Source organism: Gopherus evgoodei, chromosome 1 (assembly GCF_007399415.2).
Source record: "Gopherus evgoodei ecotype Sinaloan lineage chromosome 1, rGopEvg1_v1.p, whole genome shotgun sequence".
NCBI classification, from domain to species: domain Eukaryota; kingdom Metazoa; phylum Chordata; order Testudines; family Testudinidae; genus Gopherus; species Gopherus evgoodei.
The window spans coordinates 202,410,788-202,431,958 of NC_044322.1; the positions used below are offsets into that span (position 1 = coordinate 202,410,788).

Here is a 21,171-nt window from a genome sequence, read left to right on the forward strand (position 1 = left end):
TGACTAGTCACATGCACAAGTGATTGCAGGACTGGGGATTCTGCCCCAAAAAACTTAGATTAGCTCTGCCTCTACCTAGCAAAAGTAGGGGTGGCGGGCTTCTTGGTGCTATGCTACACAAGTATTAAAAAAAAAAAAAAAAATGGCCCAGTACAAGCTTCAACTCCCAGGACAAATCCAACTGTACAAACATTCCCAACACCTGCAAAAAATAATGACGATAAGAAAATAACTTTAAAGTGACTTCATCTAACAGGGTAGCCCAAGTGCAGCAGTTATGTTGTACTGGGTTACAAAACAGGTGAGCAGCTGAACACTAGACCTAGCTGAATAGTGCCTAATTCAATCATGTTCTGAATTACTGTTCAGTGTGACAACGTTTGTGTGCCTCGTTATTCACTATTCACAAGAAAATAATATTCTTCACACAAGTGTTTGGTCATTGGGTGTTTTTCAGACAAACACGTGTATTCTCACGGGAGCTGGGGTGTCTGTGTGCAAGCAAGGGGATCTATTATTTGCTATTGTCCTGTATAGAAAGTTTCTACCATCCAGTCAGGGAGCAGACAATACACAAGTATGACTTGGATAACCCATCGCTCACCACAGACAGCAGAGAGCGGAAACAAATAGCTTGCGAACAACCCAGCAGATCAAATTTGTTGATTTGTAATTGTTCACCAAATAGTGAATAAGAACATAAAAATCCAAACATCTATGAACACAAAAAAGCAAAATTAATCAAAAAATGTATTTATAACAAATTGTTATAATAACAGCAAAAATAGTAACAACATGGGTTTGTAGACAGAGCAATGGAATGAGAGGCAGGAGACATAGGGTAAAATCCTGACTCAGTTGAAATCAATGGAAATTTTGCCACTGACTTCAGTGTGAACCCCAGTTCTAACACTGATTTGCCATGGCACACTGGGCAAGCTAATTAACCTTTCCGCCCCTCACTTACCTCATCTTTAAAACAAATATATTACATCCCTCCTTTAAAGTTCTTTTAGGTCCTACATTATATATAATAGCGAAACTATAGCACAAGATAGTCTCATAACTACCATCTCTTTTGTTCCTCATATTCAATGTTGAAGTCTGTGGATGTTGGGTTCCTATTAGAAACCTAGATGTAGACTTAAAAAGAAAGCAGCTATCACTTCTGCACAACACAGCCAAATATCAGTCACAGCCACATCAAGAGAAACCCATGGATAACAAAATGCCTCTATCTTTTCTCACCTTTCTGTGCTTAGCCAACGTAGCACCATCAGGTCCAAAAACAGTACACGTGTTATACAACTTCCCAGCATCCTCTTCTGGAATGGATCCTTTATCAGGAAGAGAAGACAGATTTCCAACAATTACATACAGTGATGATCCAGCTACATAAATAAGGAAACAATGCTTGTGCTGCTCTCAAACTAAGACCTGAATTTAAATTCAGAAGACAAACACTAACAAAAAAAAGCTACCTCCAATGAGATAGATGCCACACTCTTTTGCAACTTCTGAGAGCTTCTGTGTGGATTCTCCAGGGATTTTCTCTGCATATTCACGAAAATATTTAGTACCATAGGGAGAGTTAAAGCATTCCTAGAAGTGGAAAACAAAGAAACAAAATTAAAATCTGAAAGCACCACTGGAAGGTGTGGTCTTTGAAACCTCTCTATCTAGGTACTTAAATGGCCCTCACCAACATAATATCAGAGAATCTACGAGGTTACTCATAAGCTAATAGAAAGGCCAGAGGAAGACTAATAATTGGCACCAACTCTGATAGTCGTTTAATGTGAAGAATTTTGCACTGGAAACTGAGGAGATACCACCTGCTCATTTAACAAAGGCCAAACAGATGGTAACAATTTCTGCTTATTTATCAATCTGGTAACAATTTGAATCAGCAACCTTGAGTTGAAATATCCATCTCCTGTTACTGTTACTCTGAGTTATCTGGTCCCCCCAAAAGCTGGTTTGAAAAGTTATGGTTGAAGACTCCATCAGCATTGTGGAATTTGTGGCTATGCATTACCCATGATCGAAAGACTGCTTTTTCAAACACAAGTTATTTTCTAAGGTGTTTTTCCTTCCTCTAGGCCTTCCAAAGCAATCTGTTAAATATTATTTGCTCAGCAGGCTGTGTCTTCTATCCCTAGTCCATCGCTAAGATTTACTGTCAACCAGAGGGAGAGAGGTATGTACCCTTTGGTTAGTTGGATCAAGTTTCTGCTCTCCTTTGACCTCCAATGACTGGAAATTGAAATTAGAAAAATTCAAATTGGAAACAAGTACAAATTCTTAACACTTAGGGTAAATTAATCACTGGCAAAGCTTCCCAAGGATTGTGCTAGATTCTCCAGCACTTGAGTTCTTCAAGTCAAGACTGGAATGTCCTTCTAAAATTTTGTCACTTATATGAATGCTGAAGTCACCAACCTAGAAAATCCACACATTACGTAGCTTGAGGCAGGAATCACTGTGTGAAGTTTTATGTCTATGTCGGTGGTCAGACTAGATGAAGATAATGGTCTCTTCTGGCCTTAACAATCTGTGACTCTAGTGATTAACTTTTTTTTAAAAAAGCTGAGACTGTGGAGAACAATTCAAATGTTTGTTCATGCTCCACTCCTGATCGGAGTTTCCCAAATTGGGTGACTAGATCATCACAGTGGTCACTTCCAGCCATATAACCCATGAGTCAACACTGGACTAATTGTTGTACAACCTAACTCCTTTTTTCCTCATTGCGGACTCCTCTTTGGATAGCAGGTCTTTTCTATTATATTAATATCATCAACCCAACTAGCGTTGCTAGGGCAACAAGAATCAAAGCACCAGCATGAGGAGCTGAATTAACAGGAACGACATACCACTGAGAATGGGAAAAATTATACCAAGTACTATGGCATAGGTTTATGGAGTTAAACAATAAATCAATGCTGTAACAAAACTGCAACAGCTGCAGCTGTATTTAATTTTTTAATATTTATTTACAAATATTACTTGATTTTGGCCTTGACATTTCTCTGTTCAGGACTGAAAGGGAAAAAAGTTAACAAGTAGTAAATGTGTAATGAGAACAGTGTCCCTCTCCCCTCAAAGTCAAACATTGTATGCCATGGCAAACACCCCAATGCAGCACTAAAGTCCACTAGAAGGGGTGTGGGACTGATGAAAGTGGTCTGTGTGTGCAAGCACGAGCCTAGGAGACAGCAATCAGTTCCCTGCCCAGCTCTGCACAGAATTACTATGTGAACCTGAGACAGTCCCTTCAGCTCTCTGTGTACCATTTTCCCCACTTGTTTAAAAAAAAATGGTGAGGGAGTAATACATCTTGCCTACTTCCCAGTGGTACTGTGAGGCTTAATTCAATTACATTAGTACAGTGCTTTGAGGTGTCAGACACAACCAATGAGCAATTAAGACCAGGTCTACACTACAGATCTATAATCGGTATTACTATGTTGCTCAGGAGTGTAAAAAATCCACACTCTTGAGCGACAGAGGGTACGTCTACACAACAGGATTATTCCGATTTTACATAAACTGGTTTTGTAAAACAGATTGTATAAAGTCGAGTGCACGCAGCCACACAAAGCACAATAATTCGGTGGTGTGCATCCATGTACCGAGGCTAGCGTCGATTTCTGGAGCGTTGCACTGTGGGTAGCTATCCCGTAGCTATCCCATAGTTCCCGCAGTTGCCCCCACCCATTGGAATTCTGGGTTGAGATCCCAATGCCTGATGGTGCAAAAACAGTGTCGCGGGTGATACTGGGTAAATGTCATCACGCATTCCTTCCTCCGTGAAAGCAAAGGCAATCATTTCGCGCCCTTTTTCCCTGGATTGCACTGGCAGACGCCATAGCATGGCAACCATGAAGCCCGTTTTGCCTTTTGTCACTATCACCGTATGTGCACTGGATGCTGCTGACAGAGGCGGTACTGCAGCGCTACACAGCAGCATTCATTTGCCTTTGCAAGGTAGCAGAGACGGTTACCAGTCGTTCAGTACCGTCTACTATGCCATTGTAAATTGACGATGAGATGACGGTTATCAGTCATTCTGTACCGTCTGCTGCTGTCATGGGTGCTCCTGGCTGACCTTCACTCTTCAGGTCATTCCCTCCTTTATGTTGTATCTAAAAATAGAGTCAGTCCTGTCTAGAATATGGGGCAAGTGTACTAGAGAGCCAGTGTATCAGAGAACCAGAGAGCACAGCTGTTCCGTGTCAGATCCCACAGAAATGATGAGCTGCATGCCATTCTAGGGGGTGTCCCTGAAACAACCCCACCCATTGCTTCCCTCCTCCCCCAACCCTTCTGGGCTACCGTTGCAGGGTCCCCCCATTTGTGTGATGAAGTAATAAAGAATGCATGAATAAGAAACACTGACTTTTTAGTGAGATAAAATGAGGAGGAGGCAGCCTCCAGCTGCTATGATAGTCCAGGCAGTACAGAATCTTTTCTTTAGACATGAAAGTGCGGGGGAGCTGATGGAGTTCAGCCCCCAGTTGCTATGATGAGGATGGTTACCAGCCGTTCTGTACCATCTGCCGGGAATAACTGGGAGTCATTCCTATTTTTACTGAGGCCAGCCAGGAGCACTCACGGGATGACAACAAGGACAGCTACCAGTCCTACTGCACTGTACCGTCTGCCACTGAGGAAGGGAGAGGAGAGGATGCTGCTGTTCATTGCCCCAGCACCGTGTCTACCAGCACTATGCAGTAGACATACAGTGACACTGAAAAAAGTCAAGAAACGATTTTTTTCCCTTTTCTTTCACGGGGGGTGGAGGGGGAGTAAATTGACGAGATATACCCTGAACCACCCCAGACAATGTGTTTGACTCTACAGGAATAGGGAGTTCAGCCACAGATTCAAATGCTTTTCGGAGCCTGCGGAGACTGTGGGATAGCTGAAGTCCTCAGTCCCCTCCATGAGTGTCCATTTGATTCTTTGGCTTTCCGTTACGCTTGTCATACAGCACTGTGCTGTGGACTTTGTATCATAGCCTGGAGATTTTTTTTCAAATGCTTTGGCATTTCGTCTTCTGTAACGGAACTCTGGTAGAACAGATTTGTCTCCCCATATAGCGATCAGAGCCAGTATCTCCCATACAATCCATGCTGGAGCTCTTTTTGGATTTGGGACTGCATCGGCACCCGTGCTGATCAGAGCTCCACGCTGGGCAAACAGGAAATGAAATTAAAATGTTCGTGGGGCTTTTCCTGTTTACCTGGCCAGTGCATCCGAGTTCAGATTGCTTTCCAGAGCGGTCACAATGGTGCACTGTGGGATACCGCCTGGAGGCCAATACTGTCAATTTGTGGCCACACTAACTCTAATCCGATATGGTAATACAGATTTCAGCGCTACTCCTCTCGTCGGGGAGTAATATAGAAACCGGTTTAAAGAGCCCTTTATATCGATATAAAGGGCCTCGTTGTGTGGACGGGTGCAGCGTTAAATCAGTTTAACGCTGCTAAAATCGGTATAAACGTGTAGTGTAGACCAGGCCATAGTGATATTGACCTAACCCCCGCTCAGAGACTGTGGTATGTGGACAGGAGAGCTTCTCCCATCGACACAGCTACTGCCTTTCGGGGACGTGGATTAACTATGTTGTTAGAAGATGCTCTCCCGTCGACATAGTAGCATTTTCACATACAGTGCTATAGCAGTTCAGCTGTACCAATGCAGCTACACTGCTATAGCGCTGTACGGGAAGACAAACCCACAGAGAGCTATGGTCTCTTACATATTCATTTTAAAGAAGTTCGTCCGGTGGTCCTGGCATTTGCACATATGTAGGAGGCCAAACACAGCAAAATCAAAGGTCATATTTGTTATGAGACAGCTGCTTTGGTACAACAGAGCAGGGAAGTTTGCCTGTAACACTTACTCTCCCAATAATTAAAAAGTTAGATTTAGAGTCCACTCTGCCAAGAACTTGGTACTGTTGACTCATGCATTGCACAGCAGAGGATTACCAAATAGGCCTTGTAAGAGAAAAAAAGCTCGTAGGTGCATTAGAAAAGCCACCTCTGCAAGTGCAGTCACTTAGGCTATATCCATACTACAGCCTACGTGGGCATAACTTATGTCGATCAGGGGTGGGAATAAACCCCCCCCCCCGAGCAACGTAAGTTACACTGATGTAAACATTTGTGCAAACAGCGCTATGTCAACGGGAGAGCTTCTCCTACTGACATAGCTTCCGCCGCTCAAAGAGACAGGTTTTTTTATGCCGACAGAAGAGCTCTCCCCCATCGGCACCGAGCATCTTCACCAGGCGTGCTGCAGCGGCGCAGCTGTACACATACAGTGCTGAACATATAGACATGACCTTAGGAGGAGAACAAAAGAACAGGTAAGAAGATACAAATTAGAAAGATCAGAAGCCATTAGATCAATAAGAAAAAAAAAAGTTCAAGCATAGGAAGGTGAAATATCTGGATCAGAACAAATTTCACTAGCTAGATGCAAGTCTCAAAACCTATTTTCAACTGTATATTCTTCCTGGGAGCAAACACAGCTTTCATGTTTTAAAAGGCATTTTTTGTACAAATGTTAGGGCCAGGAAATTCTGCAAGCAAGGAGCCACAGGAAAGATCTGAATCCATTTGGTTTCAGTTCTTCATTCTGAGCGTGCACCAGGAGAAGTAACAGAGTGACAAAAAGAAAAACAGAAGAGAAAAAGGACAATAAGGCCCAGGTTCTCATCTTGACTACACCATTATTCATCCATAGAAAACTGATTTAAGGGTTTGGCTACACTTGCAACTGTACAGCGCTGGGAGTTAAAGTTGTCTTAGTACAGCTGTGTAGGGAAAGCGCTGCAGTGTGGCCACACTGACAGCTACCAGCGCTGCAGAGTGGCCACATTTGCAGCAGTGTTGGGAGTGGTGCATTATGGGTAGCTATCCCAGCGTTCAAGTGGCTGTAACGTGCTTTTCAAAAGAGGGGGATGGGGTGGAGTGTGACAGGGAGTGTGGAGGAGAGAGAGAGTGTAGATTTTTGGAGCTGACACTGTGTCAGTTCCTTGCCTTGCAAATTCCGACCACTTCCCCCACCCCTCTCTCATTCACTCTTAAATGCAAATAGCCTTCAGACCAGATAAGCAGCTGCTCCGACTGACTCCATCCCCACCCAAGCCGTGCTGTTTCTCTCCTCAAGCAAACACTAGCTGTGGACATTCCCTGCCTGCCTCTGCTCGAGCAAACAATTGCTGTGTTTGTTTTTCAGATAAGCCGCTCCGGGAGCCCCAAGTTCACAACAAAACAAAGAGAGTTCTTTAGTTAAAAGCATTATGGGAAAATTCCGGAGGTCAGTTACAGCGTACTAAGATTGATCACTGTTACACTGGCACTCCAGCGCTGCAGCACCAGCGCTGTTCTCTTTATTCCTCTCGTCCATGTGGAGTATAACCAGCGCTGTAGCCAGGGAGATACAGCGCTGTATGTGCCTTGCCAGTATGGACGGGGAGTAAGTTACAGCACTGTAAAGCCACCACCAGTGCTGTAACTCTCAAGTGTAGCCAAGCCCTAAGTTAATGGAGTCACTCTGGATTTAAATCAGTTTAAGAGAGATCAGAATCTGGCCCCATGTAAAGAAGACCTGCTAGTTCCAGCCAACTCTCGTTGTACACTTTAGGGTACGGCTACACTGGAGAGTTGCAGCGCTGGTGGTGGGTTTACAGCGCTGCAACTTACCGTCCACACTTGCAAGGCACATACAGCGCTGCAGCTCCCTGGCTACAGCGCTGGCTGTACTCTTGCTCTGCCTGGGGAGTAACGATTGCAGCGCTGGTGATGCAGCGCTGCTCCGCCAGTGTGGCCACCAAAAGTGCTGTAATTGGCCTCCAGAGTATTTGGAGGTATCCCAGAATGCCTGTTCAGCCACACTGCTCATCAGTTCGCACTCTACTGCCCTGGCCTCAGGTGACCCGCCCTTTAAATGCCCCGGGAATTTTAAAATTCAGCCAGGTGTGGAGCACAATCAGAATCTTTGCAGGTGACCATGCCTCCACGCGCCAAACGAGCCCCAGCATGGAGCAATGGTGAGTTGCTGGACCTCATCAGTGTTTGGGGGGAGGAAGCTGTGCAGCCCCAGCTGCACTCCAGCCATAGGAATTACGATACCTTTGGGCAGATCTCAAGGGCCATGCTGGAAAGGGGCCATGACCGGGACGCGCTGCAGTGCAGGGTTAAAGTGAAGGAGCTGTGGAGTGCCTATTGCAAAGCCCGTGAGGGAAACTGCCGCTCCGGTGCTGTCCCCACGACCTGCCATTTTTACAAGGAGCTGGACGCGATACTTGGGGGTGACCCACTGCCAATCCGACGACCACAATAGACACCTCAGAGCGGGGAGGGGTGGAGGAGGAGGAGGGAGAGGAAACCGAGAGTTAGGGTACTGGGGTGGAGGGAGACACCTCGGAGTCCCACGAGGCATGCAGCCAGGAGCTCTTCTCAAGCCAGGAGGAAGGTAGCCAGTCGCAGCAGCTGGTACTTGGTGAAGGACAAGCAGAGGAGCGGGTTCCCGGCAAGCGGCTTTTATTTTCAGCATGGAAATGTTTCGGGAGAGGAGGAGGGGGTTAGGGCTGCATGCATGCATGCCTGCCTAGATGTGGACTGCCCATTGATGTGGTCTATCACATCGTGGTAATCAGCCTCGGTAATCTCTTCAAAAGTTTCAGCCAGAGCGTGGGCAATGCGCTTGCGCAAGTTTATAGGGAGAGCCACTGTGGTCCTTGTCCCAATCAGGCTAATGCGTCAGTGCCACTGTGCTGCAAGGGGGGGAGGGGCCATTGCTGCACACAGGCAAGCTGCATGGGGGCCAGGGCGGAATCCGCATTGCTGTAGAAGACCCTCCTGCTCTTCCCAGGTGACCCACAGCAGCGAGATATCTTTCAGGATTAACTCCTGAGGAAAATGTTGGGAGACTGTTTAGTGTAGATGCCCCCTGAAACAGTTTGCTTTCCCCAACGCACAGAAACCCCTGCACATCCCTGAAGCAATCAGTCCCCCTTACTCACCATTTTGTGGCTCCTGTGGGTTACGTGCGCTCTGTTTGGTATGGGAAAAGTATGCTAAAGTGAAGACTGTAAACTCCTTCACTGTGTGGGAATAACTGTCTGGGGGAGATTATAAACAATACAGCCTCTGTTAACGGTGGCCATTTTTGCCTTTCGAAAAGCGTCCTTGACTACTCAACTGCCCGTATCATCCACTGCTCAGAGGCTACAAAACCTCAGGAAGAAGCCGCGAAAAAGCAAAGAGGACATGCTGAAAGCAGTTATGGATCACTCTGCCAGAGAGAATAAAAAACTGCAGGACTGGAGGGAAAGGGAAAGCAGGATCTGCCAGAGAAACGCAGCGGCAAAGCAGAAAAGCACAAAACAGCTGATAAGCATCCTGGCACGCCAAGCGGACTCTATCCAGTCACTCGTAGTCATGCAGGCAGAGCACTACCGTGCCGGCCCCCGCCATCTCAAAGCTCTTTCTCCTGTGCCCCAATGTCAGCTCCAAACCCCCTTCCCCAGCATCCAGGTTCTTATCACCACCAGCTGCCCCCAACACCTGTACCTTCACCAACCAGCCCTGAGAACTACGACCCTTACCCTCTGCACTCAATCCCCAACATCATGCAGTATTTTCATCCTGAAGTGCAGCAGTCATTGCACAGCACTCCAGACAGGACATATTCAAACCTGTGACTGCACAGTTCGCCATCCCACCCCCCTGCACTTTTAGGTTCCCAAAATGTTGTGTGTCTGTCAAGAACATTATTTTCTTTTCAATAAATGAATTCTTGGCTTTGAAAACAGTCTTTATTTTTGCAGAAAGTGAAAGATACCATAGCCCAGGAAAGAAACATGCACTGCAAATCATTTCAGGAAAAACAGATTCCTACTAACATTGTAACCACTGCACTTCACTCCCGTGCAAAGCACCAAACATTACTGTTGGTCTTCAGCCTCAAATTCCTCCCTCAAGGCATCCCTAATCCTTGTAGCCCTGTGCTGGGCCTTTCTAGTAGCTCTGCTCTCTGGCTGTGCAAATTCAGCCTCCAGACATTGAACCTCGGAGGTCCATTCCTGACTGAATGTTTCACCCTTCCCTTTACAAATATTATGGAGGGTACAGCATGCGGATATAACCACAGGGATGCTGCTTTCCCCCAAGTCTAGCTTCCCATACAGAGATCTCCAGCGCCCTTTTAAACGGCCAAAAGCACACTCCACAGTCATTCAGCACCGGCTCAGCCTGTAGTTGAACTGGTCCTTGCTCCTGTCAAGCTCCCCTGTATACGGTTTCATGAGCCATGGCATTAACGGGTAAGTGGGGTCTCCAAGGATCACAATGGGCATTTCGACGTCCCCTACTGTGATCTTCTGATCTGGGAAAAAAGTTCCGGCCTACATGTTCCTGAACAGGCCACTGTTCTGAAAGATGCATGCATCATGCACCTTTCCAGGCCAGCCTGTGTTAGTGTCGATGAAACGCCCACGGTGATCCACAAGCACCTGGAGAACCATAGAGTAATATGCCTTCCGATTAATGTACTCGGATGCTAGGTGGGGTGGTGCCAGAATAGGAATATGCGTCCCATCTATCGCCCCTCCACAGTTAGGGAAACCCATTTGTGCAAAGCCATCCAGAATGTCCTGCATGTTACTCAGAGTCACGATTCTTCTTAGCAGGATGCGATTAATGGCCCTGCAAACTTGCATTAACACGATTCCAACGGTCGACTTTCCCACTCCAAACTGGTTCGCGACCGATCGGTGGCTGTCTGGAGTTGCCAGCTTGCAGATTGCAATAGCCAACCGCTTCTCCACTGGCAGGGCAGCTCTCAATCTCGTGTCCTTGCGCTGCAGGGTGGGGGCGACCTCAGCACATTGCCCCATGAAAGTGGCTTTTCTCATCCGAAAGTTCTGCAGCCACTGCTCGTCATCCCAGACTTCCATGACAGTGTGATCCCACCTCTCAGTGCTTGTTTCCCGAGCCCAAAAGAGGCGTTCCACGGTGCTGAGCATTTCCGTGAATGTCACAAGCAATTTAGTGTCTACGCGTCAGGTGACTCGATATCATCGTCGGACTCCTCACTGTCACTTTGGAGCTGAAGGAATAGCTCAACTGCCAAACGTGATGTGCTGGCGACACTCATCAGCGAAGTCCTCAGCAGCTCGGGCTCCATTTCCCACAGAAATGACGCTGCACAGAAAGCGTTGGGAGACTCACAATGGCGCCAAACATGGACGGAAAAACAGTGACTGCTGGGATGTGAAGCGATGCATCACGAGGCGTTGAGACAGGAAGAGGAATGACCTGCACCCTTCCGTCCCCTTCCCACAACCCACGGCGCCAAAATGGGATGAGGTGCTCTGTGGGATAGCTGCCCACAATGCACCACTCCCAACAGCACTGCAAATGCGGCCACACTGCAGCACTGGTAGCTGTCAGTGTGGCCACACTGCAGCGCTTTCCCTACACAGCTGTAGGAAGACAGCTGTAACTCCCAGCGCTGCACAGCTGTAAGTGTAGCCATACCCTAAGTTTCTTACAAGTGACATTAACCCCTAACAAGGCTCATTATTATTTAACTCTATTATGTCAGAGAACCTTAGCATACCAGAAATGAGACAGAAATTAGTACTCGACCAATACAAGGCTATGTTTACACTTAAACCACTGCAGCTGCACCACTACAGTGCTTAAGCGTGGACACTACAGTGACAGGTGGGGTTCTCCTATTGCTGAAGTTAATCCATCTCCCCGACAGGCTGCAGCTACAACGATGGGAAAATTCTTCTGTCTACACTGGGGATTAGGTCACTTTAATTACGTTGCTCAAGGGGACAGATTTTTCACATCCCATAGCAATATAGGTGGGTGCAGGGTTGGCCCAAGAAAAACAGATTTTTGTAGGTGTGTGCCGCATAGTAGTTTGAGGAGATTTGGTCAATACTCACAGGCAGAGCCACAACATTTGCTCCTTGTGCTGTTGCTTTTCTTATCAATCCACAAGCTTTGTTCAGATTATCTGACTTCACAGCAGATACATGAAGCTGGATTAGTGCTAGACGGAAGTCTAAAGACAGAGAAGACAAATAATTAGTCAATGCAGCTTTGCTAAAAAACTTCTAAATTAGAGCTTTTTAAAAGTTGAACAAATAATAAAATTTGCACCTATGCTGATGTACTTAATTACTACACAGACCACTACCAAATAAGTGCAGGGAGGATCCTGCATCTGCCTCTGGAGAACCACTGTACCAAGAGGAGTACATGCATGTGAGTGATAGCCAATTCTTCCAATAGGTAGGAGCTGCACAGCACCAAGACTTCTGTCAGTTTAACAACCATAAACTAAAATGCTAATTCAAAGTGGACAGACCTGTAGGAAAGAAACCCACTCAACACTGTATCACTCTGTCCAAGTTCTCCAGCAAAATCCTGTATAAGGAATGGGGAGCTTTTAACTGCATGAGTCCAAAAATGACAGTTTAATAGTATTTGCGGTGTTGCTATAGCTGGGTCAGTCCCAGGATGAGAGAGACAAGGGAGTGAGGAAATATCTTTTATTGGACCAACTTCTGCTGGTGAAAGAGACAAGCTTTCAAGCTCCACAGAGCTCTTCTTCAGGTACAGCAAAGTTACACATATCGCAATAAATCATTCAGAATGAAATGGGCAATTGTTTCTTGCAACATGTGTTAACTCCTCATGCGTAACAATCTGTTCCTACCTTGTATTTAGCTCTGACACACAGAGTATCTTTCCCAGACCTGAAGAAAAGCTCAGTGGAGTCTGAAACCTTGTCTCTCTCACCAATAGAAGTTGGTCCAATAAAAGATATTACCTCATCTGCTTTGTCTATTTCAATTTAACAGTGGCCAGACACCAGTCCTAATGGTGTTTTTCCTGTCTTTTCTATCCATTTCACAATCATTGGTCTCTTCTGAGTTTGCTTCTTCCCCCTCAACCTACCTCCTACCTTCTCTGCTTAAGAATTACCTTTTGGGAACACATCAGCTAAAGTGGCATTGCATACCACAGGACAGTGATAGTGAACCACTGTTTTGGGTTAAACACCAAGTCTTACACAAAATTAATAGCTCTCTTTCCCCCTCTCATCTCTGGCAAAATTAATGCAAACATATCTAACAGTAAAGATAACACATTTACAATTCAGTTATACCCCTATCAAGCCAGAAGATTGATCCAGGAGTTACATAGACTCATAGACTCATAGGTCAGAAGGGACCAATCTGATCATCTAGTCTGACCTCCTGCACAAGGCAGGCCACAGAACCCCACCCATCCAATTTTATAACAACCCCTATCCCAGGATTGAGTTATTGAAATCTTCAAAATTGGTTTGAAGACCTCAAGCTGCAGAGAAACCACCAGCAAGCGACCCGTGCCCCACGCTGCAGGGGAAGGCGAAAAACCTCCAGGGCCCCTGCCAATCCGCCCTGGAGGAAAATTCCTTCCCGACCCCAAATATGGCGATCAGCTAAACCCTGAGAATGTGGGCAAGACTCACCAGCCAGCACCCAAGAAGGAATTCTCTGCAGTAACTCAGTTCCCATGCCATCCAACATCTCCCCGCAGATCACTGAGCAGACCTATCTGGTGGTAATCCAAGATCAATTGTCCAAATTAACAATCCTATCATAACATCCCCTCCATATACTTATCAAGCTTTGTCTTAAAGCCAGGAAAGTCTTGTGCCCCCACTACTTCCCTCGGAAGGCTGTTCCAGAACTTCACTCCCCTAATGGTTAGAAACCTTCGTCTAATTTCAAGTCTAAACTTCCTAATATCCAGTTTATACCCATTCGTCCTCGTGCTTACATTAGTACTAAACTTAAATAATTCCTCTCCCTCCCTAACGTTAACCCCCCTGATATATTTATATAGAACAAGCATATCCCCCCGCAGCCTTCTTTTGGCCAGGCTAAACAAGCCAAGCTCTTTGAGTCTCCTTTCATAAGGCAGTTTTTCCATTCCTCGGATCATCCTTGTAGCCCGTCTCTGAACCTGTTCCAGTTTGAATTCATCCTTCTTGAACATGGGACACCAGAACTGCACACAGTATTCCAGATGGGGTCTCACCAACGCCTTGTATAACGGTACTAACACCTCCTTATCCTTGCAGGAAATACCCCGCCTGATCCATCCCAAAATCGCATTTGCTTTTTTAACAGCCGTATCACATTGGCGACTCATAGTCATCCTGCTATCAACCAGCACCCCAAGGTTGAAAGCAATGTGTAGCGAGCAAGCAGTACTGTGCTTGTTTGAACTCCTATAGATGATTCAGAGGACTCTGCCAAGGTATTATGTGAGCTAATACACTTTACTGTGCTTTTTTCTGGTCCAGCAGACACTCTGCAAAGCCAGTCTGTAATCACGTGTTATGCAGAGTTCATTAGATTCCTTTAGAACTCCTTCCACCATTAGCTTGAGTGTCAGAACAACCCAGGCTTCAGAAAAATGTTTGTCCAGACTACCAACAATAAAAATGCCCAAAAACATTGCAAGGAAACAGACCTGAACCAAGAGAAGAAAAATACTCCCTCCATAGTGGAAGAATGTCCCCAACCTTCTCCATAGTGGGAGATAAGTACAGGGTCAGGAAAGAGCAATGATAAACCTCACTTCACAAAGGTGAGAGAGAGAGAGAGCGCGCAAAAACTGGTCCCAGAGAAGAGAAGACTGGGCCAAGAAGAGTCAGGCCTGGCCTACACCTAAAACTTAGGTCACCCTAGCTACGTTGCTCAGAAGTGCGAAAAATTCACACCCCGGAAAGACACAGTTAAGCTGATCTGAGCCCTGGTATAAATACTGGCCTGGTCTACAGCTAAAACTTTAGGCTGACCTAGCTAAAACACTCTGGTCCCTGTACCACATAGGCCATGTCTACACAAGCGCTTATGTCAGCAAAACTTTTGTCGCCCAGGGCTGAAAAACACTCCCATAAGTGACATAAGTTTTGCAAGAATAAGCATGTGTGCACAGTGCTATGTTGGCGGGAGACACTCTCGTTGAGCTGGTGTTATGTCATGTCAATGGGAGAGCTCTCTCTCATCAGCCTAACATGGCTACTTAAGTGCTCTTACCACAGCACAGCTATAACGGTACCGCTGTAAGTGTAGACATGGCCTTACTTAGAATCACAGAATATCTGGGTTGGAAGGGACCTCAGGAGGTCATCTAGTCCAACCCCCTGCTCAAAGCAGGACCAATCCCCAACTAAATCTTAGGTCAAACAAGTCACCACTGTAGATGCAGCAAGGCTGACCAAAGAACTCTTCCATTGACCTAATTGCTGTCTCTTGGAGAGCGGGATTTGTTACAGAAATGGAAAAGCCTCTTTTGTTGCTATACTAAGTGTCTATGCTACCGTGGCAGAGCTCAGGCAGTGCTGCTGCTGAAGCGCTTGTAGTATAGACATACCCACTCACTGACCTCACTACCAGTTCTTCAGGGGGTGGATTTACTACAGCAACAGAAAAAACACATCATTGCAGAAAGTGTCTATGCTACCATGGCAGAGCTGCAGCTGTGCTGCTTGGAATTTAACATACTTTCAATCAAAGACCTTCTTCCACCTTTAGTCACCCATTAGTAGACAAGCTCATGAGTACTAAAGGTCAAGCAAATGATAAAATCCTCACAATGCCACAGTCACTCTGGAGACTGTTTTAATATTTGGTTTACTGAGTAAATAAAACTTCACTGAAATTTTAAACAGACATGAAAGCATCCGATCTCAGAGTCTGTTTAACAATGGCAAGAACTTGTGGTGTTCTAAACTCTCCCTTCCTCTGAAAATTCAGAGAACAATTTTAGAAAATGTGCTCACTGAAATAAAAACAGACTTTATACCTGAACATAATCTCAATTATTCAGACAGAATAACAGAGAGAGCAAGAGCATGCGTGCACAGTGCAGAATTGAGTAGCCTGGCATGGTGTTTAAATGCCAAACTGTGAAATGGGGATAATAAAGCTTACCCACATCACTAAGAGTTATGAGACTTAATAAATTAATGTTCTTAAACATACTAAGCTCTTTAGATGGTAAACTAATAGAAGGACAGAGAATTATATTAATTTTCTAGGTCTGCTTTTAGTATGTCCTGGCATTTACAGAAAATACACTGCAAGATGGATTCAGGTCTCCTGGCATGCAGACTGCTCAGCTGATGGCAAAAGCCAACACTGCTTCATCTTTGCATCACTACAAAGCATCCTTGAGCTTTATGAAAGATCAGAAGCTAAACAAATTTGAGATCATGTTCAGAACTACCAATATATAGCCCAATAACCTTCTACCGCTGTGGCTAAGAGCAGAATGCACAAGCCTGCTTAATCCTGTGTGCCTTTAATATTTCACAAACCTTAGTTTAACAGTCTGTGAAATGGTTTGAAGGCTTAAAATTATCAACATCTAACACACCTGATCAGATTATCAGACGATTTAGGTCGGGATCCTGCCTTTTGCAGCATCCAACATCCCATACAACTGAAAGTAAAGTATAAGAACTTGGTGTGAAAAGAAGAGAACACAATAAGCCTCAGGTAGACTATAGACTCACAGACCCATTTTCCCCTTCTCACCACATAGCTGACTGTGGTCTACCAGGGGAGAGGAGAGGAAAAAGTACCAAAGATGGCAAGCTGGAGACAGAGGGGGCAGCTGCTGGAGTAGGAAAACAGGAGCCCCATGGCCGCGGGGGGGGGGAAGAAGGGAGAGAAATTAGGTTGGGGGCAGTAGGCTAGGGGTGGGGAGTGCTGTGGGGGAGCAGGAAGCCAGGAGCCCCCCAGGGAAAGGAGGTTGGGTGGCAGCAGGCAGAGGTGCTGTGGCGGGAGCAGGAAGCCAGGAGCCCCATGGGGGGAAGGTGGTTGGGGGGCAGCAGGCTGTGGGGGAGGTACTGTGGCGGGAGCAGGAAGCCAGGAGCCCCATGGGGGGAAGGTGGTTGGGGGGCAGCAGGCTGGGGGAGGAGGTGCTGTAGGGGGAGCAGGCAGCCAGGAGCCCCATGGGGGGAAGGAGGTTGGGGGGCAGCAGGCTGTGGGGGAGGTACTGTGGCGGGAGCAGGAAGCCAGGAGCCCCATGGGGGGAAGGTGGTTGGGGGGCAGCAGGCTGGGGGAGGAGGTGCTGTAGGGGGAGCAGGCAGCCAGGAGCCCCATGGGGGGAAGGAGGTTGGGGGGCAGCAGGCAGATTTACATGCATCCCCCTCCAGAGGCAACCCAGCCCCTGGGGCGTGGGGGGAGGGCAGTGGATATTACAGGCACACGCTGGAAGCCCCCAGACACCTCCGGGATACGAGCTGCTCTGGAAGACCCCCTCTCCCCGCCCACGCGCACTCAGATGCGGCGCAGCCCGCCCCCCAGGCCGCACGAGGCAGAGTCACTCACTGGCCATGGCTCCTCGCGCGGGCAGCATCTCAGTCCTAGGCCAACGCGGCATCAGCTGATAGACGCACGGGGGGACGCATGCGCAATGGAAGCGATCGCACATGGGACTGCTGGGAGTTGTAGTTCTGTTGAGCGCAGCCACACGCTCGGCTCTGGAAACGAGGAGTTGCGGGCGAAGAAGTGGGGTATGAGGCTGCCCTGTTATGTGCGCCTAGGGCCGTCCTTAGGATTTATGGGGCCCTGGGCAATATTATTAAACTGGTGCCCCTATGCTGGATGGCAGCCCAAGCTCACAGCCTGGTGGGGGAGGGGGAGAAGGGACTTGACGGCAAAGGATAATGAGATGCCCAGCCTGCCTCATGGTGGCGGAGAGTCACAGTTCCCCGCAGAGACTTCCATGCACTCTCCCTCATGCAGAATGGACATGAAGAAAGTACCTAATTAAAAGCACTAAAATTTGAGAATAAAAAATGTCAGTCACAGGTTTTTTGATATGCCCTGAACTTTGTCAGAGATTTATTTGCAAAAACTTCATAGTAAGGGTGAGTCAGCTGTCCTGCTGAATAAAACATTACATATAATGATGCAGCTCTTCTCTGTTTTACATTTTCTTCATCAGTATTTCTAAGTTGAATTTATATTTTAAATGTACTCAAATCTGAAGCCAGCATTCCAGATTACTACATATTTAACTCACTGAAACAAAGACATTCTTTTAAATTAATCAGAGATTTAGTGTGTTCATAACAATGTTCATTGCTTTTAGAAAAAGGGAACAGTAATTTACTTTGTGTGATCTCCATAACAAGAGACATGGTTATGAAATTTCACCAACTTTAAAAAAATGTTTCCAAAGATTTTAGGTATAACAAGGATTTTGTCTTACTAAGGCCTGGTCCACACTACAGCGTTAAATCGATTTAAATAGCGTTAAATTGATTTAACACTGTACCCGTCTACACTACAAGGCACTTTAAATCAATTTTAAGGGCTCTTAAAATCGATTTCTGTACTCCTCCCCAACGAGAGGAGTAACCCTAAAATCGATATTACTATATCGATTTAGGGTTAGTGTGGACGGAAATTGAAGTTATTGGTCTCATTCTTTTACTGAGCTACCCAGAGTGCACTGCTCTGGAAATCGATGGTAGCCTAGGACCATGGACGCACACCACTGAATTAATGTGCCCTAGTGTGGACGCGTAAAATTGATTTTATAAAACCAGTTTTATAAAACCGGTTTTAATAATTTCAATTTTATGCTGTAGTGTAGACGTGGCCTAAGGCACTGATTTTGCTGGAGGGTTCTTTTAAAACTAGTTTGTCGGATAGTCAGAAGTAAAGAAAGGGAACTCTTTGTCCAGCTATCTGGAAGGGAAGGACTGTTGTCCCTTTAAGGGCTCTCTTCAGTGGGGAGTGGGGGGAGAGATGGTGAAGGGATGGACAGAAAGGACAGGAAGACTTGGAAGCACTTTTTTTTAACTATAGTAATTAAAATGTGTATTTTAAATAAGGAAGGTCTTTTGAAGGATTTATTTACAAAACTATGTGTGAAGATCCACACATTTAAGGCTAAAGATGATTGTGCATCTAAAACTCTATGCAAGCATTTTTTAGAAATGTGATTTTATAATCTTCACCAGCTCACTAATGAAATATTTTTAAAGCAAATTTTAAACTAAGGTCCTGTAGACTGACACGTTCTGTGTAAATATTACATTAATGCACAACTGTTTTTGTCAGTAAAGTCAGAAACTGACAGTATAAAAATTTATTTGGGCATAAGCTTTCGTGGACATCTGATGAAATGGGTTCTAGTCCACAAAAGCTTACGCCCAAATAATTTGTTAGTCTTTGAGGTGACACAAGGACTCGTCCTTGTTTTTGCTGATACAGACTAACAGGACTACCACTCTGAAACCTGTCAGTATATACCTTGGGGTTGGCAAATGCCTGTTAAATGGCTTTATTACCCCTTGAATGTCTCTTTAACCGTTTCAATGTTGTGCTAATAGGTCTGGCAGGCTGGAGGTTTTTTCACTTTTAACTACTAGATTCCCTCCCAAGGAAGACTCACCAGGCTAGAGTAGCCATCTGTGGGAGCCTGCAGGAAGGGTCAGAACAGGGATAGGAAAACAAGAGGGTGGACACTAAGACCCAGTGGTGCCCCAAATTTTCAGGTGCCCTATGCAGCTGCCTATGTTGCCTATGCCTAAGGACGGCCCTGTGTGCGCCTCATAGGGATGGGGAGTTGGTGCAGGGCAGGACACCTGTGAGCGCAGGCACATCCTTTCGTGAGGGCAAGGACAACAGCAACATGCTCTCCCACAACCCGCCGACCTCCTGGAAGCTACCTCACTTCACTCCCCTAGCCTGCAACCAGCCTGGACTGCTGCCCACTCCCACCTTCAAATATGAAATCGACCACATGGGAAGTAGCCATAGAAGAAGCACTGTAGAGTAACAAGCACTTTGAAACGTTCCAGACAAGAGTATAGAGAACTGTCCCAGCCCACTTGGGACTAAGGCAGAGAGAGATTAGTTCAGACCCTCAGAGCACTGCTATGATAGAGCCAAGCACGGGAAAACCGGGGTAGGGTGACCAGACGTCCTGATAAAATCAGGACTGTCCCGATATTAAGCAGTTTGTCTTGTGTCCCGATCGAAGCACGATCAGGATGCCATTTGTCCTGATATTTTGTTTCAGGCACAGCGGCCTGTTTTTATTTTTTCTGCTTAGGCAGCGGAGAGAGGCAGGGGAGCGCCTTTTCAATTGTTACACTCACGTGGCACATCCATGCCTTCGGCAGGCGGGTCCTTCAGTCACTGACGGTCTTCAGCTGCATTTTGGCAGTGGGTACTTCTTTCTTTGGCAGCAAGATTTATTATCCACTGCCAAAATGCTGCCGAAGACCCAGACGCAGTGAGTATAACAATTGAAAAGGCGCTCCCCTGCAGCGTTCCCGCTATTTTGAAGTTATCATCTTGTCACTCTAAAACTGAGAAAACAGCACTGGCCACCACCAGGGTGTCTACGTGACCATCTTTGATATTTTAAGCTTTCCATTCTCTTAAATACTATTTTCTTATATAATGCAGTTTGGCTTTCAGTTTATTTTAATATAATTTAACAAATGTGCACCTAAACGATTGAACTCCTTGATTTACTTGTTCTTCGTATTTAAAATACATCAATGAGGCAGATGAGGATCTGAGAAAACAACTCAGGCCAAAGTCACCTCACACATGGTAGCTGTGAATCTGGGCCCTTAGCTCTCTGCTGTGATAGTCTGTGTATTGTGACTTTACATTTGCAGCTCCAGGTACCCACCATGGAATGCTTAAGGCCCAAGGCTTATTCACTGGAGATCAGGTTTTATATAGCCAGGTTCTCGTGAACAGTGATGGCTAGTGATGTCCATAAACATCACCATATCCCATTCTTCCTTTACAAAGGAGGACTTCCCCTAAATATAGTTTTCGAATGATCTGGTTCTACAGACTGCCAACTAGATTACTTTTGGTTGACCTTCACACTCAGAGTTCTACTTTGCATGTCTAATGCCCCTTCACCTTCATTTCCTATTCTTAATATTTTTTGGAAGTTTTTCTTCCATCTGGATAATTTCAGTCAAGGTTCCAATTATAGCGAACAGTTAAAAGGATGGTGTCTGTTACCTACCATTTCTTTAACGAACAAACTATTAGGGACACATGGAGCACTGTTC

General features: G+C 45.9%; 1 protein-coding gene across 1 annotated transcript in view; it reads right to left on the reverse strand.

The window, feature by feature from the left end:
* The window catches only part of NIT2 (nitrilase family member 2), a 29,867-nt gene extending 12,344 nt beyond the window's left edge, over positions 1 to 17,523 (reverse strand). Inside the window, 5 exon segments of the mRNA XM_030583016.1 lie at positions 1,249 to 1,337; positions 1,482 to 1,602; positions 11,987 to 12,105; positions 17,444 to 17,480; positions 17,482 to 17,523. Of these exon segments, the coding sequence (XP_030438876.1) occupies positions 1,249 to 1,337; positions 1,482 to 1,602; positions 11,987 to 12,105; positions 17,444 to 17,480; positions 17,482 to 17,523 (408 nt within the window).
* Positions 17,524 to 21,171: the final 3,648 nt, after the last annotated feature.